The following is an 18,904-nucleotide window of genomic DNA, read 5'->3' on the forward strand; positions in this document are numbered from 1 at the left end:
TGACACACCTTGTACACATGCATGCCATTCAGCTGGCAGAAAAAGTAGTGCTCATGGTAACTTGTGTTGTGCCAAAGAATGGCTGCTTTTTATTACTTTAAAACAAACGTACATTATCTATACAAACATTTCTTTGTGTTCATCAATTCTGGTATGAAATCCACACACAATTCTATAAATGAAGACCCAGGTCCTCAGTCTAAACACATTTCTTAATAAAAGTTAACCAGCACTGATTTTGCAAAAAATATGTGTATTTTAAAAGATGACGTCTATAAAGTTTTTCCCTTAAGAATACTAAAAAAATAGCAGTGATTTAAAATTACAGAGGAGGAGTGAAGTACATGAGGTCACTCGGGCAGACCGACGGGCGTATCCGGTCCTTGGGATTCGGGGTGAAGAGAAGCAAGGACGCCTGTGCTGTCCGCTCCTAAAACAAGCAACAAATAGATGCAACATGAATATTTGGCCGTGATAAGCTTGTCGGTTTAAAAGTTGTAGTGGGAAAAGAAAGCTTGAACCTGTGTCGTCTGAGGGGTTAAAGGTGAAAATGGTGGCGGCAGTGCTGTGGCAAGTATCACCGTGTGGAAGGATAGATTTATTATTAACAACAGACAGTGTCCCAAGCCCAACATCATGTGCAAAAGAAGCAGTTTTACTGTAAGATGACATTTAAAAAGTGTACAATCACATGGGTTGTGTGCGTGTGGCACCTATGGCATCATCATACCTTCTTGCTGAGTCAGATGTTCAGATTGACTTCTGGGACTCTCCATCTCCACATCCACTGTCATAGACGACAGCGTCTCCATGGTAACTGGCTCCATTGGTGACAGGCTGCATCGCTGTGAGGGCTGGAGGTAACGCTCAAAGTCCAACCCTGGAATTTCCTATTAAACGTAAAAGACACGCAATGACTTTTGTTTGTGTATTATCAGCTTGCTGGTGGCTCATACAAGACGTGTTGACATTTTACCTCCATAAATGTGCTATCGGGTGTGTTGCACATGGACTTTGGAGTCCCCTTTGAACTTGGCACGGCAGGAGATGTGGTCGCAGTGGGGGAACACTTGCAAGGAGTGCTGCTGGGTGACGGCATGAAGCTCAAGGCTGTTGTGACAGATTTGGCTGCTTCGTCGTTTTCTTGGACGACGGAAATAGTAGGAAGCACACACATGGTGGATTCCTGCACTGAAACAATTTCTGCTGGACATGCTGAGGTTTCCTCCAGCAGGGGGCTGCACGGAGGCATTTCAGTGGGAGGGAGGAAAGAAAGTGATGTGTCGGCGGTTGGCAGAGGAGTGTGAAGCTGCAGCCTTGGTGTACATCGGGAGGTTTGTTTGGAGGAAAGGCGCAGGGGAGTTTGGTTGCCCTGAACAGGAGTTCCGTGGCTTTGTGCCAAGGCCAGGGAGCGCCGAGTGACCCTTCTTGGGGAAAGGTAGCTAGTGCAGGGAGAAGCCTGTGGAGGCATGGCGGCACTCAGGCGTCTGGATCTTCTCACGTAGCCTGCAAAGTGGCGCGATCACACCAATGTCGCAATAATATTAATAATAACATTAATAAAGATTCTCACCTGATGCCCTGGCTGGACTCGCCACAGAGAAGAAGCCTCCATCAAAGACCACAGTGTCAGTTGCTTGAGTTGCGACCTGACTTTGTGGTCCCTCAGGGGGGGTCGCCTCGTCCTGGGTGTCACCTGCCACCTTTGACGCCTCTTCTGCCTCGGCTGCCTGCTTTTTGGCTCTCATGGCCGCTTTGATGGCAGCAAGGCGAGACTTGGCCCCTGCTTTGGTTCCTGGTGGCTTGGCAGGCGCTACTACAGGTTTCTATGAAAGATACAATCGTTTTGAAAAAAAGCCTCACTCGGAACTTGAAGTGCTTACAGTGCAGATTATAAGAAAATTGCAATGCTCCATTTTTTGCGTCGCTTTAAGCCTTAAGAGGGTCAGGCTAAAGGTTGGCGAACACTTCAAGGACTTTCTGTAGCATTAGTTTTATCATTTTGGCTGTGTGAAAAGACAGGCTTACTGCAGGTCCCAAGTAAATTTTAAGACTTTTTTAAAAAAGACCATAATGCTTCCCCTGACTAAAAACACCAGAAGTCTCTTGACTGTAAACTAATATTTGTTCAGAACGCTGAAATAAATATTGGCAAACACAACAGCCATGTTTTCTTGCAGACGGCGCAGTTTGCTTAAAAGTGTTTAAGTGACATCTTCAACCAGGAATTCTGCCCTGGTGGAGTACATTTTGTCTTTGGAAGGGACTTATCTCCTCGTTTAAAGCTATATGGGCCACTTTTGTAGTGTTTTGCTTTGGCTGTCAGAACTGAACAAACAGAAAAGCGTCCACAGTACTATCGTATGGAACGCGGGAAGAGCAATTATTGAAAGCACAAAGCAGCCAAGTTATTGAAGCACATGCTTCCCCCTTTATGAAGTCAATCAGAGTGCACTGCCATGACAAAATATATGCCGACACCTTAAAAATTAGGATTTTTCACGTGAAAACAAATTCAAGTAATATAATGTATTGAAGCATCCAGAAGACGACACACAAAATTCAACACTCTTTTTAACGTTTATTGCCAATCGTGTGCTAACAATCGGCCCAATTCCAACACATATTCCCTGCTCTGCAAAGAAATCCGTCTCCGTGCTTCCCCAGACACTTGACAACACTTCCGCCTTCTCTGCCAATAGTGTGTTCACAGACCATGGGAAAAATGAACATCATAACACACAAACATACACATTAACACTAACAGGTCGCTACAGTATGAATAGATAAATATAGTTTATTATTTGTGCACTATTGACTAGCGATGCACCGAAAATTTGGCCGCCGAATAAAGACTTTGATCAGCGAAACAGCTCTGCCGAAACAGGATGCTGTGATGAAGTAAACATAACACACAGGATTGTCTGGATTGGAGGCAGCATGTCTACGATGTGGATATACTTTAATGTGTCCGAGATGAATCCGCAGAGAGCGATCTACAAAATGTAAGAGGACAGTGGCGGCTTTTAGGGAGAGGAAGGCTATTAGCAGCGCGAAGCAAGTGCAACGTCATGCTAGCATGGAGCAGCAAAAGAGTCTTTAAACACAGGTACAGTCTACAATAACACCAGAAAAAGATGCTAGTTATGTTGCTAGTAGTTTTTAATAAAGATAAGTGACCGAAAGGATTGGAGAAGTCTCTAGACTCTTGAAAAATTCTCAACAAAAGTAGATTGTACAATAAGCAGCAACACTTGAAAAATAGAACAATAAATATAAATATATATATATACATATAAAATATGTAAGTTATTAACACAGATTTGTTTTAAATGTATGCATTTTTTTGTGTGCCCTTTTTAAGGAAAATATGCATCATAGTAAATTATGACAACGCCCCCCGCCACAGGTATCTTGGGAATAAAGGGGAAACCCTGAAGCAGATAATTTAAGTAACTCCCCAAAATGTTTGACACATGACTGTATACATGTACTGTATATTTTACAGCCTTTTTTGGGAAGCTGACAATTCTTGTCATGGTGGGAGGAACCAATGAGTGAAGGTATTTCAAAACGACCTCTTATGGTTTGGATAAATTGAGGAATACTTCAACAAATTGAACTATGCACAGAATTGAAACCCATTGATTAACTGAACACTAAAAAATATATCAAATACTCACCTTGACTGCTTTTCTCTGCCGTGTCTGTGGCTTGTGCTCCTCTACCCACCCTCGCACCTCCGCTTCTTTGAGGGCATCAAACTTCCTGCTTACATCTTCTACCTGGGAGACAAGAGTGCAACATGTGAGCACTCTTTTGTCACTGAGAAACACAACAACAGGTGTTTCCCATCACCTGGAAATAAACCATGTCCCAGAAACCCTGCAGGTCGCTGCAGGTGGTGAGTTTGTCCCCTCGGCCCAGCTCGCAATCGTCCACCAGACCGCTGAACTGGTTGAAGCGCTCTTTCATGAGCAACCTTGCTTGACCGATGGCTGTACGCATGCGGTCTCTCACTGAACACACGTCGAACAATTAATAAAATAAGCATTTTTATGTCAATTTAAAAACAAATATTTTACTCACTTTCTTCAGGAATAGATTCATCTTCCACTTTAGTCTCCCACTGAGCACTGAGAGACATCAGTTTGTCCGTCTCGTTATTAATCTCTGACCTAAACATAAGTACACAACACTTCAAATTTGACACATTCTTTATAAATACACAGCTTTTCACACACTAATATCCCGGTTACCTAAAGTATGGCACATCATGCTTGGATTCTAGCGGGCTACTTGGGGCTGGAGGAGGAGAGCGGCGAGGTGATTTAGGTGGCGAAGATCCACTTGGCTTTGCTTGAGGTTTATCAGTGAATACAGGGGCAGGTGGAAAATTGAAGCTGGGGATGGGAAGGAAACAGTAAAAAAAAAACAACAACAAACACATCACGTCTCGGGTTGCACGATATAAATGATGTAAAAATCTATTTTATTTTGACAGCGACATGCACACAAAGACGTCCTCAACGCAATGTAGTGTCTATGCTAATGTCTCTCCACAGTGCAGCATCTAAACCACAAATCCTCACCTGTGGCAAATAAACAGCGTTTTTACAAGTATCATTATCACTAGAGGACAAGGAATAGCTAAACATGCTACGCTACACACAGTAGGATACAAAAAAGAATAGCTAACCGCTAAGCTGAAGCTTTTGAATGAAAACAGGTGGGCGGATAGAAACAAATACAGAAAGTAACGATACCTGGTGTGGTCGATACTACAGTGATTTGATCGATATTTCTTATCACAAAATCGTTTTTGTTGTTTACAAACTAAGGAAAAAAGATCAGAGACTAGTTTTTGCTTTTGTTTAATTATTTGGCACCATTTACTTTGCTATACATCGTCTATGTAATAAGGAAACAATTTCAATATTAATTGCTCCTGTGTTTTGTCTGATTACAGTCATGGTAAAAAATGTTATCATTTAAATGATCCTGAAAACTAAGTATTATCATTGATATGACCATTACTGTCCCTGTAACTATTTGGTGTTGGATCGATACCCAAACGTGTAGTAAAGTTAAGTATCCAAACAACAGATGAAGAATAAGTGCTTATTACACTTAAACAAAAGTGTAGACAACATAAAGTAACAAGCTATTAACAGTAAATTAGTAAGTAGATTAAAATTAGGTTTTAAAAAGGGTTGGGTACTGTTCACATTTGAATCGATACGGTGCCAATTCCCAGTAACTGGGAATCGATATCTGCAACCGGACGCGACATTATGTACAACAAAGGCATCAACATTTTTATTTTACATTAATCAATACCCGCTAGTACAGACAAAATTTGGTTGGTGCCTATAAAAGTTAAGAATTTGGTACCCATCCCTAGTTTTGACAATATAATACAATTACAAATTATTCAGTGTTACAGAATATACAAGCAGCCAAATTAGGAGCATTTGTAACCCACTTTGAAATGGTTCTCTTATCATTGATATACCAAATAATATATTGCAATATATATCATTATCTCAGAAGGGCCATATCGCCCATCCCTGATCAGCTCATGCAAAAAGGGTTTTAGAAAAGGTCAAAAAGGACCACACAGACCTTGGAGTAAGAAAGGCATCTGCAGAGCGAGGTGTGAGAGGCTCGAATTTGAAGGCTGACACACCGACAGGAGCCTGGAAGACAAATCCCTTGGGAGCGAATGAGGCCAAAGAGGAAAGCTCCTCAGCTGCTTCTTCGTCCACCTTCATATTCTCCTCAGGACAGGTAGTTGACTTGGGGGGTTGAGGTTTTTCTGGTTCCTGATGGTCAAGCTCCTCTGCCTTAAGCGCCTACACATATTAGATTATTATTATTACTGGTCAAAGGCAGGGTTTATTTTTTAATGTGTGTCACTCACTGAAAGGCTTGCCAGGGGCGTTGCAGCAGGATGGACAATGAGCTTGATATCGGCTACAACAGACCCAATTATTGCCCCTGTTACTCTAATTTGATCAGATAATACATTAAAATACACAAAGATGAAACAATACCTTTGCAGTTCCCTCCCCTTCCAGAGGGTGGCACTATAGCGTCGACAGTGGCTTTGCTTCTTGTGATTCTCTGGACTTTTAGGGGCAGAAAAACAACATTCAAGCACTCCACAGCAATTGAAGTGTTCCTTACAGGTGTGGTCAAAGGAATTACATTTAGTAATACCTGCAGATTTGTCATGTGGCTCGTTAGTAACAACTGGGGCTGCTGGAACAGATCTGTTGACAGATCGGATTGACTGTGCTCGGACTACTGGCACCACTGCAGTGCAAATAAAGAAATAGAAGTGGAAAGAAACACGATAGCTGATTAGAGGCTCTGATTACAAATGATCTTGATTCTTGCTGGTAGTCACCTGGACATATGTTTTTCTTAGCCAAAGTTGGAGCCGCTTTAACAGGAGCTCCTCTGGTTGGTCTCTCTACAGTAGGAATCATTTAAAAAGAAAAGCTAAGCCTCACTCACTCAAAATAAAAACAAATGTTTAAGATGCATTTTATTTACCTTTCTTTGCGGTTGTATTTGGATTCTGGGTCTTTAGAGGCTATGGAGGCAGAAGTAAAGGCACAGGCCATGTAAGGTATTACAGTACCGTGTTTCATGGAAATAATTTGCAACAAGATATGTGATGAAGTGGCACCTTCTGCGTTTGCTGCTGCCTCATTGAACGAGTTACCCTGGTGCTCTCTGATGGAGCGGTGTTTGTTTTTGTCTGTCGTAAAAAACAACACAATTATACACAAACACACTCAAACTTAAGTCCCTCATATCTGCACCATCTCCTTCATATCCACAAACACAATAATGCTGTTTTCAATGTGTTATTATTTCGGCCCCTTGTGCAACCAATATATTAAAAACAGCTCTTGTGATGCAGTGTATGTCACCAACACATCAACCTACAACCACAATACAGTTGATCATGCGCCTATTTAAAATTTGGCATTTGTTCCCCCGCATATTCGCAAAATATTTTTTTGTCTGATTTAAATTGTAAATATTCAATTATTGGTAACTTAAATACAAAGAGGTTTGATCAATCAATCATCAAAGTTTACTTATATAGCCCTTAATCACAAGTGTCTCAAAGGGCTGCACAAGCCACAACGACATCCTCAAGGAGATCCCACATCAGGGCAAGAAAAAACTCAACCCGATGGGCACAATGAGAAACCTCAAGGGGGACCGCTGATGGCGCTATCTGCAGAGTTTATCAATTCAATTATATTTGTCTTTATAAGAACAGTAACCCTCAGGGAACATAGGCTGACAGTTTTATCCTTTCAGTAAGTTTTTGCTGTGTTTTAGCCATAATTTGTGTTCTGTAACTCCATTATAAAAAATTTTTCCTACAAGTTTTTCTTTATCATTGAATTTTAAAATCAATTTCCAATTCTTTCATAGCATTACGATACACTGGCAGTTATTGTACAATACCCCAAAACCAAACAGGACATACAAGTCTTTCATTTTTCAAAAATCTAAAACATTTAGGATTTTTTCATTTTATTTGCTCAGGGTGTACCCCGCCTTCCGCCCAAATGCAGCTGACATAGGCTCCAGCACCCCCGCGACCCCGAACGGGACAAGCGGTAGAAAATGGATGGATGGATTCTCCCTTAAAACACCAAACATGTGATGATTTTATTTTAGTTCTACCCATTCAAAGGCCCTTTGATCAAAGAATGTCACAGTTTTCAATCAGTATACATTTGCACAATATGAGTTATTTTGCTCATTTAAATCATCCATCCATTTTCTACCGCTTGTCCCTTTTTACTAATTTTTCTTCTCTAAGGTGGCTGTATGGGCTGCTGGTTGGAACAGCTCTGAACTCTTGTGTATCCTCCTTGTGAGTCCTGGATGTTATCAAATGTTTTTATGCCCTTCAAAACCTAAGGACTTTCATGTCTGGCTTTAAAGATAATTAAAATCAAATGTCCCCAGAGGGTAAAGAATATTAAGGTAAAACTTGAAAAATTTGAATATCGTGTAAAATGTCAGTAATTCTACTTCAAATGTGAAACTAATATGTGATATAAAAATCATTACATGCAAAATGAAATGTCAAGCATTTATTCATTATAATTTTGATGATTATTGCTTAGTTTTTGAAAACTCCAAATGTTCTGACATTTAAAGCAATAATTACCCAAATGTTATCAAAAGATGTATAAAGCCAATGTGTTTGTGTAGTCGGCATTTATTATTTATTTATTGTTATTTACAGCTGAAATGGACCATAGGGAATCGCCTTTGATTGATTGATTGAGACTTTTATTAGTAGGTTGCACAGTGAAGTACATATTCCGTACAATTGACCACTAAATGGTAACACCCGAATAAGTTTTTCAACTTGTTTAAGTCGGGGTCCACTTAAATTGATTCATGATACAGATATATACTATCATATATACTATCATCATAATACAGTCATCACACAAGATAATCACATTGAATTATTTACATTTTTTACAATCAGGGGTGTGGAGGGGGATGGGGGGGGGGAGAGATGGGGGGGGTATGGACATCAAGTAGTGGACATAGAGAGAGAGAGAGAGAGAGAGAGATCAGAAGGCATAAGAAAAAGAAAAAGTATCTGCATTTGATTGTTTACATTTGATTATTAGCAATCCGGGGAGGGTGTTAGTTTAGGGTTGTAGCTGCCTGGAGGTGAACTTTTATTGCGGTTTTGAAGGAGGATAGAGATGCCCTTTCTTTTATACCTGTTGGGAGCGCATTCCACATTGATGTGGCATAGAAAGAGAATGAGTTAAGACCTTTGTTAGTTCGGAATCTGGGTTTAACGTGGTTAGTGGAGCACCCCCTGGTGTTGTGGTTATGGCGGTCATTTACGTTAAGGAAGTAGTTTGACATGTACTTCGGTATCAGGGAGGTGTAGCGGATTTTATAGACTAGGCTCAGTGCAAGTTGTTTAACTCTGTCCTCCACCTTGAGCCAGCCCACTTTAGAGAAGTGGGTAGGAGTGAGGTGGGATCTGGGGTGGCGGTCTAGAAGTAACCTGACTAGCTTGTTCTGAGATGTTTGGAGTTTAGATTTGAGGGTTTTGGAGGTGCTAGGGTACCAGGAGGTGCATGCATAATCGAAAAAGGGTTGAACGACCGTTCCCGCCAGAATCCGCAAGGTGCTTTTGTTGACCAGAGAGGAAATTCTGTAGAGAAATCTCATTCGTTGGTTAACCTTTTTGATTACCTTGGTTGCCATTTTGTCACAGGAAAGGTTAGCCTCTAGAATGGAACCTAGGTAGGTGACCTCATCTTTCCTGGTGATGACACTGTCACCTACTTTTATGTTGAAGTCATTGACTCTCTTAAGTTTGATGTGGGACCCAAACAGGATGGATTCTGTTTTACCCAAGTGTATGGATAGCTTGTTGTCAGCGAGCCAGGTGCAAGTTCTACAGAGCTCAGCACTGAGGATTTTCTCCACCTGTGACTTGTCCTTGTCTGATACCAGCAAGGCAGAGTCATCCGCAAACAAAAACAATTCACAGTCGCATGCCGATGACATGTCGTTTATGTATATTAGGAACAGTAAAGGTCCCAATATACTGCCTTGGGGGACTCCACAGCTCACCGAGAGGGGGGGGGACATGGTGCCGTTCACCTCTACCACCTGCTCCCTCCCCACCAAGTAAGACTGCATCCAGCTCCAAGAGGTTTTGTTAAATCCGATTGCTCTGAGCTTATCCAACAGTATAGCGTGGTTAACGGTGTCAAAGGCCTTCTGAAGGTCCAGCATGACCATGCCGCAGTATTTGCCCGCGTCCACCTCATGTTTGATGTGGTCGGTCAGATAGAGAAGGCATGTGTCAGTGGAGTGGTTAGTTCTGAAGCCGGATTGGAATTTGTACATGAGTTTATTAGTGGCAAGGTAACTATCGACCTGTTCATAAACTATTTTCTCCATTACTTTCGAAATGGAGCTGAGAATAGAAACAGGTCGGTAGTTGCCAGGTTCCAATTTGCTTCCTTTTTTAAAGAGGGGAGTTACTCTTGCTATCTTAAAATCTTTTGGTACTTGGCCTTGTGTAATTGATAGGTTTATTATGTGCGTGATGATCGGGGCAATGATGGAGGCAGAGTCCCTGAGGAATCTGGAGGGAATATTATAGGGTGGAGCACGCTCAATTTTTTAAACACCTCATCAGCTGTGACCATTTCTAATTTGAAATCATCGTTGGATACTCCTAGCTTTCTGTAGAAGGCTTTAATGTGTTCTACACCAAAGCGACCAGAGTGGTGGGACAGCTTGTTGACAAGACTGACCCTCAGTAATTCACCATTTACTGAGAGGCTGACTGACTGTGAGACACTGCAGACAAAAGCCTGACTTTTTCTGAACAATTCGGTACACTTTATTTTTTAAATCATTTCGTTTGGTATTTTATTGCTTCGTATGACATATATATAAATTTTTAGTAAAATAACTCTGACATAATATTGTCTGTTCATTTACATGGTATCAGTGTAGAAATGTACTAAACTACTCCTGTACCATGAATTGATTAACGTGGACCCCGACTTAAACAAGTTGAAAAACTTATTCGGGTGTTACCATTTAGTGGTCAATTGTACGGAATATGTACTGTACTGTGCAATCTACTAATAAAAGTTTCAATCAATCAATCCTCTATATGTCATCAGCCTGATTTGCATAAACTACTTTGAACTGTGAAATGTGGTGGAAACACAACCCACAAACTTCAACAGGAACCTAAAGTTCCTGAACTTTTAGTGGAAAAGGGCCTCTTGTAAATCTAATTTTCTGTAATAAACAAACCTTTGCACGATATTAACTTTTTTTAAATTTTCAGCTGTATGTAATGCACTTCAAGTTGATACCTATTGTATGTGCAAAGCTTTATGTCGTAATTAATTAACTATTTATTTGTGAACAATTTAGGTCACTTTATATGAGCTTTAATTCCAAATGTTTCAAACATCTCCTCTCTGAGCTGCCACCTTACCGTGGTAGAGGAGTTTGCGTGTCCCAATGATCCTAGGAGCTATGTTGTCCGGGGGCTTTATGCCCCCTGGTAGGGTCTCCCAAGACAAACTGGTCCTAGGTGAGGGATCAGACAAAGAGCAGCTCGAAGACCTCAATGAAAAATAAAACCTATGGACCCAGATTTCCCTCGCCCGGACGCGGGTCACCGGGGCCCCCCTCTGGAGCCAGGCCCGGAGGTGGGGCACGATGGCGAGCGCCTGGTGGCTGGGCCTGTCCCCATGGGGCCCGGCCGGGCACAGCCCGAAGAGGCAACGTGGGTTCCCCCTCCAATGGGCTCACCACCCATAGCAGGGGTCATAGAAGTCGGGTGCGATGTGAGCTGGGCGGAAGCCGAAGGCAGGGCACTTGGCGGTCCGATCCTCGGCTACAGAAGCTAGCTCTTGGGACGTGGAACGTCACCTCGCTGGGGGGGAAGGAGCCTGAGCTAGTGCGCGAGGTGGATAAGTTCCGACTAGACATAGTCGGACTCACTTTGACGCACAGCAAGGGCTCTGGAACCAGTTCTCTCGAGAGGGGCTGGACTCTCTTCTACTCTGGCGTTGCCGGCAGTGAGAGGCGACGGGCTGGGGTGGCAATTCTTGTTGCCCCCCGGCTCAGAGCCTGCATGTTGGGAGTTCAACCCGGTGGACGAGAGGGTAGCTTCCCTCCGCCTTCGGGTGGGGGAACGGGTCCTGACTGTGGTTTGCGCTTACGCGCCAAACCGCAGCTCAGAGTACCCACCCTTTTTGGATTCACTCGAGGGAGTACTTGAGAGTGCTCCCCCGGGTGATTCCCTCGTTCTACTGGGGGACTTCAACGCTCATGTTGGCAGCGACAGTGAAACCTGGAGAGGCGTGATTGGGAAGAATGGCTGCCCGGATCTGAACCCGAGCGGTGTTTTGTTATTGGACTTTTGTGCCCGTCACAGATTGTCCATAACAAACACCATGTTCAAACATAAGGGTGTCCATATGTGCACTTGGCACCAGGACACCCTAGGCCGCAGTTCCATGATTGACTTTGTAGTTGTGTCGTCGGATTTGCGGCCTCATGTTTTGGACACTCGGGTGAAGAGAGGGGCGGAGCTTTCTACCGATCACCACCTGGTGGTGAGTTGGCTGCGATGGTGGGGGAGGATGCCGGACAGACCTGGCAGGCCCAAACGCATTGTGAGAGTTTGCTGGGAACGTCTGGCAGAGTCTCCTGTCAGAGAGAGTTTCAATTCCCACCTCCGGAAGAACTTTGAACATGTCACGAGGGAGGTGCTGGACATTGAGTCTGAATGGACCATGTTCCGCACCTCTATTGTCGAGGCGGCTGACTGGAGCTGTGGCCGCAAGGTAGTTGGTGCCTGTCGTGGCGGTAATCCTAGAACCCGTTGGTGGACACCGGCGGTGAGGGATGCCGTCAAGCTGAAGAAGGAGTCCTATCGGGTTCTTTTGGCTCATAGGACTCCTGAGGCAGCGGTCAGGTACCGACAGGCCAAGCGGTGTGCGGCTTCGGCGGTCGCAGAGGCAAAAACTCGGACATGGGAGGAGTTCGGGGAAGCCATGGAAAACGACTTCCGGACGGCTTCGAAGCGATTCTGGACCACCATCCGCCGCCTCAGGAAGGGGAAGCAGTGCACTGTCAACACCGTGTATGGTGAGGATGGTGTTCTGCTGACCTCGACTGCGGATGTTGTGGATCGGTGGAGGGAATACTTCGCAGACCTCCTCAATCCAACCAACACGTCTTCCTATGAGGAAGCAGTGCCTGGGGAATCTGTGGTGGGCTCTCCTATTTCTGGGGCTGAGGTTGCTGAGGTAGTTAAAAAGCTCCTCGGTGGCAAGGCCCCGGGGGTGGATGAGATCCGCCCGGAGTTCCTTAAGGCTCTGGATGCTGTGGGGCTGTCTTGGTTGACAAGACTCTGCAGCATCGCGTGGACATCGGGGGCGGTACCTCTGGATTGGCAGACCGGGGTGGTGGTTCCTCTCTTTAAGAAGGGGAACCGGAGGGTGTGTTCTAACTATCGTGGGATCACACTCCTCAGCCTTCCCGGTAAGGTCTATTCAGGTGTGCTGGAGAGGAGGCTACGCCGGATAGTCGAACCTCGGATTCAGGAGGAACAGTGTGGTTTTCGTCCTGGTCGTGGAACTGTGGACCAGCTCTATACTCTCGGCAGGGTCCTCGAGGGTGCATGGGAGTTTGCCCAACCAGTCTACATGTGTTTTGTGGACTTGGAGAAGGCATTCGACCGTGTCCCTCGGGAAGTCCTGTGGGGAGTGCTCAGAGAGTATGGGGTATCGGACTGTCTGATTGTGGCGGTCCGCTCCCTGTATGATCAGTGCCAGAGTTTGGTCCGCATTGCCGGCAGTAAGTCGGACACGTTTCCAGTGAGAGTTGGACTCCGCCAAGGCTGCCCTTTGTCACCGATTCTGTTCATAACTTTTATGGACAGAATTTCTAGGCGCAGTCAAGGCGTTGAGGGGATCTGGTTTGGTGGCTGCAGGATTAGGTCTCTGCTTTTTGCAGATGATGTGGTCCTGATGGCTTCATCTGGCCAGGATCTTCAGCTCTCGCTGGATCGGTTCGCAGCTGAGTGTGAAGCAACTGGGATGAAAATCAGCACCTCCAAGTCCGAATCCATGGTTCTCGCCCGTAAAAGGGTGGAGTGCCATCTCCGGGTTGCGGAGGAGACCCTGCCCCAAGTGGAGGAGTTCAAATACCTCGGAGTCTTGTTCACGAGTGAGGGAAGAGTGGATCGTGAGATCGACAGGCGGATCGGTGCGGCGTCTTCAGTAATGTGGACGCTGTATCGATCCGTTGTGGTGAAGAAGGAGCTGAGCCGGAAGGCAAAGCTCTCAATTTACCGGTCGATCTACGTTCCCATCCTCACCTATGGTCATGAGCTTTGGGTTATGACCGAAAGGACAAGATCACGGGTACAAGCGGCCGAAATGAGTTTCCTCCGCCGGGTGGCGGGGCTCTCCCTTAGAGATAGGGTGAGAAGCTCTGCCATCCGGGGGGAGCTCAAAGTAAAGCCGCTGCTCCTCCACATCGAAAGGAGCCAGATGAGGTGGTTCGGGCATCTGGTCAGGATGCCACCCGAATGCCTCCCTAGGGAGGTGTTTAGGGCACGTCCGACCGGTAGGAGGCCACAGGGAAGACCCAGGACACGTTGGGAAGACTATGTCTCCCGGCTGGCCTGGGAACGCCTCGGGATCCCCCGGGAGGAGCTGGACGAAGTGGCTGGGGAGAGGGAAGTCTGGGCTTCCCTGCTTAAGCTGCTGCCCCCGCGACCCGACCTCGGATAAGCGGAAGAAGATGGATGGATGGATGTTTCAAACATTTCCCCACGAGGGTTAATGAAGTATTTTGGATTCTGAAAAAAGATTCTCTTTGATAAGCATTATTTTCAACCGCAGTCAATCAGCTAATGATGCTACAGTTTGATGCCAACCAAAAATACTTTAGTCTGGTTAGGAGGTTCTTGCCTAAAAAAAAAAATCCCAAAAGGAGGTACTTCACTAAAAATAAGTTGAGAAACACAGATTTTAAAATAAGCGTTTTTTGTTGTTGTTGTTTCTTTTAAATGACTGAGTTCGTTATTTGCAGTTTTTTTGCAATTTGCTTGGTGGATCTTGGAACATAATTCAAACAAATGAGGGATCTACTGTAGGAAAACATTACTCGTAATTGAATCAGCATTTTATCAAATCCGATGTTGACTTAATGCAGGTGTGTGTAGTGAGTGGCCTTTTTGCGTACCTCCTTTGCTTTGGTTAAGGCTGCAGGTATGGGAGGTAAAGCGAAAAGGCACTGAGTGTCTTTAGGATGATACAGGCCAGTCTTAAACACTCCTTTACGCTCCTTCTCTTGCTTTTCCTTCTCTTTCTGAAGGGCTTTTCTCTCTTTCCAGCGTGCAAGCTGTTTTAGCCTCTCTTCTACAGCTTTACCTGCACAGATGGACATAACAGAAACAAATGAGCTATTATGATGAGCACTCAATCGGAGAATGTATTCATGGAAGTGTGCAGACATACCTTTGGCAGAGTTTGCATGGAGATTTGTTATCTCTTTGATTGTTGACGTGTTGGTCACAGCCATGGAGGCATCCAGACTTGATATTTCCAGCTCCTGCAGCTTGTCCAGTTGCCTCCGTGCATTTACAACTTTCTCTCGGTTCTCCTTCTGTGACTGAGACAATCTGCGGGACATTTTTACCCTCAGCATGGACACACTGTTGTCCCGTTGGCGGAAGTGGGAAAACTTAGAATCCATGGTCACGTGCCTGTAGTAAATAGAAGGATAACAGGATTGATTGATTGATTGAGACTTTTATTAGTAGGTTGCACAGTGAAGTACATATTCCGTACAATTGACCACTAAATGGTAACACCCGAATAAGTTTTTCAACTTGTTTAAGTCGGGGTCCACTTAAATTGATTCATGATACAGATATATACTATCAGATATATACTATCATCATAATACAGTCATCACACAAGATAATCACATTGAATTATTTACATTATTTACAATCAGGGGTGTGGAGGTGGGGGCGGGGGGTAGGATATGGACAGCAAGTAGTGGACATAGAGAGAGAGAGAGAGAGAGAGAGAGAGAGAGAGAGAGAGAGAGAGAGAGAGAGAGAGATCAGAAGGCATAAGAAAAAGTATCTGCATTTGATTGTTTACATTTGATTATTAGCAATCCGGGGAGGGTGTTAGTTTAGGGTTGTAGCTGCCTGGAGGTGAACTTTTATTGCGGTTTTGAAAGAGGATAGAGATGCCCTTTCTTTTATACCTGTTGGGAGCGCATTCCACATTGATGTGGCATAGAAAGAGAATGAGTTAAGACCTTTGTTTGTTCGGAATCTGGGTTTAATGTGGTTAGTGGAGCTCCCCCTGGTGTTGTGGTTATGGCGGTCATTTACGTTAAGGAAGTAGTTTGACATGTACTTCGGTATCAGGGAGGTGTAGTGGATTTTATAGACTAGGCTCAGTGCAAGTTGTTTTACTCTGTCCTCCACCTTGAGCCAGCCCACTTTGGAGAAGTGGGTAGGAGTGAGGTGGGATCTGGGGTGGAGGTCTAGAAGTAACCTGACTAGCATGTTCTGGGATGTTTGGAGTTTAGATTTGAGGGTTTTGGAGGTGCTAGGGTACTAGGAGGTGCATGCGTAATCGAAAAAGGGTTGAACGAGAGTTCCCGCCAGAATCCTCATAGATAGATAGTACTTTGGTGCTTTTATTGACCGAAGAGGAGATTCTGTAGAGAAATCTCGTTCGTTGGTTAACCTTTTTGATTACCTTGGTTGCCATTTTATCACAGGAAAGGTTAGCCTCTAGAATGGAACCTAGGTAGGTGACCTCATATTTCCTGGTGATAACAATGTCACCCACTTTTATAGTGAAGTCATTGACTTTCTTAAGGTTGATGTGGGACCCAAACAGGATGGATTCCGTTTTACCCAAGTGTATGGATAGCTTGTTGTCAGCGAGCCAGGTGCAAGTTCTACAGAGTTCAGCACTGAGGATTTTCTCCACCTGTGACTTGTCCTTGTCGGATACCAGCAGGGCAGAGTCATCCGCAAACAAAAACAATTCACAGTCGCATGCCGATGACAAGTCGTTTATGTATATTAGGAACAGTAAAGGTCCCAATATACTGCCTTGGGGGACTCCACAGCTCACCGAGAGGGGGGACGACGACACGGTGCTGTTTACCTATACTAGGGATGGGCGATACCACACTTTTAGGATTCGATACGATACCGATACGTTTTCTTGCATTTTCATCGATACCGATACCATTAATTTCTTATTGGCAATTTTTGTCAGTCAAAAATATTATTACTATTATTATTTAAGACAAATCACAAGACAAATACAGACCATTTATACCACATGTATTATGGTCAATATATAATAAAAGTAAAATTAAAATAAATAACATAAATATGAAAAATAAATTAAATATTATATATAATAATAATGATATATTATATATAATAATAATTAGATATTAGGGCTTTCCAATTAACTGTCAAATCCGAATCGCAAGAAGCTGCAGTTATTTTTTAAAGTTTGTGATATAATTAGCAATTACTGAAATATGAAATAGGCTAATGTTTTCGAAATGTAAGAAATCATGTTACAGATTAAAACCAAAATCACATTCAATCATATATTTCAAGATTTTCTTGGAAAAAAATAAAACTGTAATGCAAAGATGAAGAATCTCCAAATTGTATCTCTTTCTTATCTTGTTTTAAATGCTCAAGCAATTTTCAACTAACAGTAAATTCCCCTGTGTGGAAATTATTTGAATTTAGGATAATCATTTAATCATTTAAATAAGAAATAATAAAGGGACGGCGTGGCGAAGTTGGTAGAGTGGCTGTGCCAGCAATCGGAGTGTTGCTGGTTACTGGGGTTCAATTCCCACCTTCTACCTTCCTAGTCACGTCCGTTGTGTCCTTGGGCAAGACACTTCACCCTTTGCCTCTGATGGCTGCTGGTTAGCGCCTTGCATGGCAGCTCCCGTCATCAGTGTGTGAATGTGTGTGTGAATGGGTAAATGTGGAAATACTGTCAAAGTGCTTTGAGTACCTTGAAGGTAGAAAAGCGCTATACAAGTATAACCCATTTATTTATTTATAAACAAAAATATTCAGTAAAAAAATAAAATAAACAATGTCTGACACTGGATATGCCTGGCTGCATCGCTGTCGGCTGGCTGTGTGTGTGTTGCACGTTGACGACGCTCATTCGCTGTCTCCTGTGACGTGACTGGGCCAGCTCTATACTCCGCCAGGTACAGGGGTGTCCCAGCACATAGTAAGTTAAGTAAGTCATCAAAAACATCTGAAAGTGATGCTTGCACCCCCCACACGCCGTTTTTTGGTTTATATCGATACTTTTTTCAGAAAAGTGATGCCAAATGAGTAGCGTGTGAGTATCGATATATCGATACCACAGGATCGATACGCACATCCCTAACCTATACCACCTGCTCCCTCCCCTCCAAGTAAGATTGCATCCAGCTCCATGAGGTTTTGTTAAATCCGATTGCTCTGAGCTTATCCAACAGTATAGCGTGGTTAACGGTGTCAAAGGCCTTCTGAAGGTCCAGCATGACCATGCCGCAGTATTTGCCCGCGTCCACCTCATGTTTGATGTGGTCGCTCAGATAGAGAAGGCATGTGTCAGTGGAGTGGTTAGTTCTGAAGCCGGATTGGAATTTGTACATGAGTTTATTAGTGGCAAGGTAACTATCGACCTGTTCATAAACTATTTTCTCCATTACTTTCGCCATTACAGTAATGCCATTCTAAATAATTGATGTATTTAAGTAATAATTGTTATTGTAGGTACATTAAACATATGTATGACGTGACCATGCTGTAACTTTAACCGAGTAAACCCAGCTAGCGACTATAGCAATATATTGTTCACGTTCATTTAGCTAACAGGAAGCTCGTACAAACTACGCAAACCATACATGTTAGAAACCAAAAGGCCAAAACATGTTTCAAATAATCATTAAATATCTATCTTACCTCGATGTTTTCCGCTTTTCCTTCTTAAAAGTATAAAAACAGACGAACCAAGCAGCCAGAAAAAGTCACACAATGGCGGTTAACGTTTGAAAGTATCTGAAGGATCGGATTGGTTGGTTGTACCGGGTGACGTCAAGCAAGTATACTGACTTCTGATTGGTTCTTCGATTCTTCCACTTCCGGTCTAGCTTTGACAGGCGCCGGATTTTTTCACCCTGCTATTTACTAAAAAGCTTATGTACATAAAGCATTTTTGTTACGCAGTAATAGAGTATAAATCATAGCATAGTAGTA

General features: G+C 43.6%; 1 protein-coding gene across 2 annotated transcripts; it reads right to left on the bottom strand.

Moving 5' to 3' along the window:
- Positions 1 to 51: 51 nt before the first annotated feature.
- On the bottom strand, positions 52 to 18,730 carry dlgap5 (discs, large (Drosophila) homolog-associated protein 5). 2 transcript variants are annotated; one of them, XM_062056076.1, is made up of 19 exons: positions 18,611 to 18,730; positions 15,093 to 15,340; positions 14,818 to 15,005; positions 6,698 to 6,769; positions 6,562 to 6,601; positions 6,413 to 6,478; positions 6,223 to 6,318; positions 6,057 to 6,131; positions 5,924 to 5,976; positions 5,626 to 5,855; positions 4,260 to 4,403; positions 4,090 to 4,178; positions 3,859 to 4,019; positions 3,684 to 3,785; positions 1,574 to 1,826; positions 977 to 1,506; positions 731 to 890; positions 522 to 565; positions 52 to 430 (listed from the first exon to the last, which is right to left on the bottom strand). In XM_062056076.1, the coding sequence occupies exons 2-19, from the start codon at positions 15,328 to 15,330 to the stop codon at positions 323 to 325; spliced, it is 2,649 nt and encodes an 882-aa protein (XP_061912060.1). In that variant the 5' UTR covers positions 15,331 to 15,340; positions 18,611 to 18,730; the 3' UTR covers positions 52 to 322. The 2 variants fall into 2 exon arrangements, with proteins under 2 accessions (XP_061912060.1, XP_061912061.1); XM_062056077.1 differs by lacking the exon at positions 522 to 565.
- Between the last annotated feature and the right edge of the window lie 174 nt (positions 18,731 to 18,904).

Source organism: Entelurus aequoreus, linkage group LG08 (assembly GCF_033978785.1).
Source record: "Entelurus aequoreus isolate RoL-2023_Sb linkage group LG08, RoL_Eaeq_v1.1, whole genome shotgun sequence".
Classification (NCBI taxonomy): domain Eukaryota; kingdom Metazoa; phylum Chordata; class Actinopteri; order Syngnathiformes; family Syngnathidae; genus Entelurus; species Entelurus aequoreus.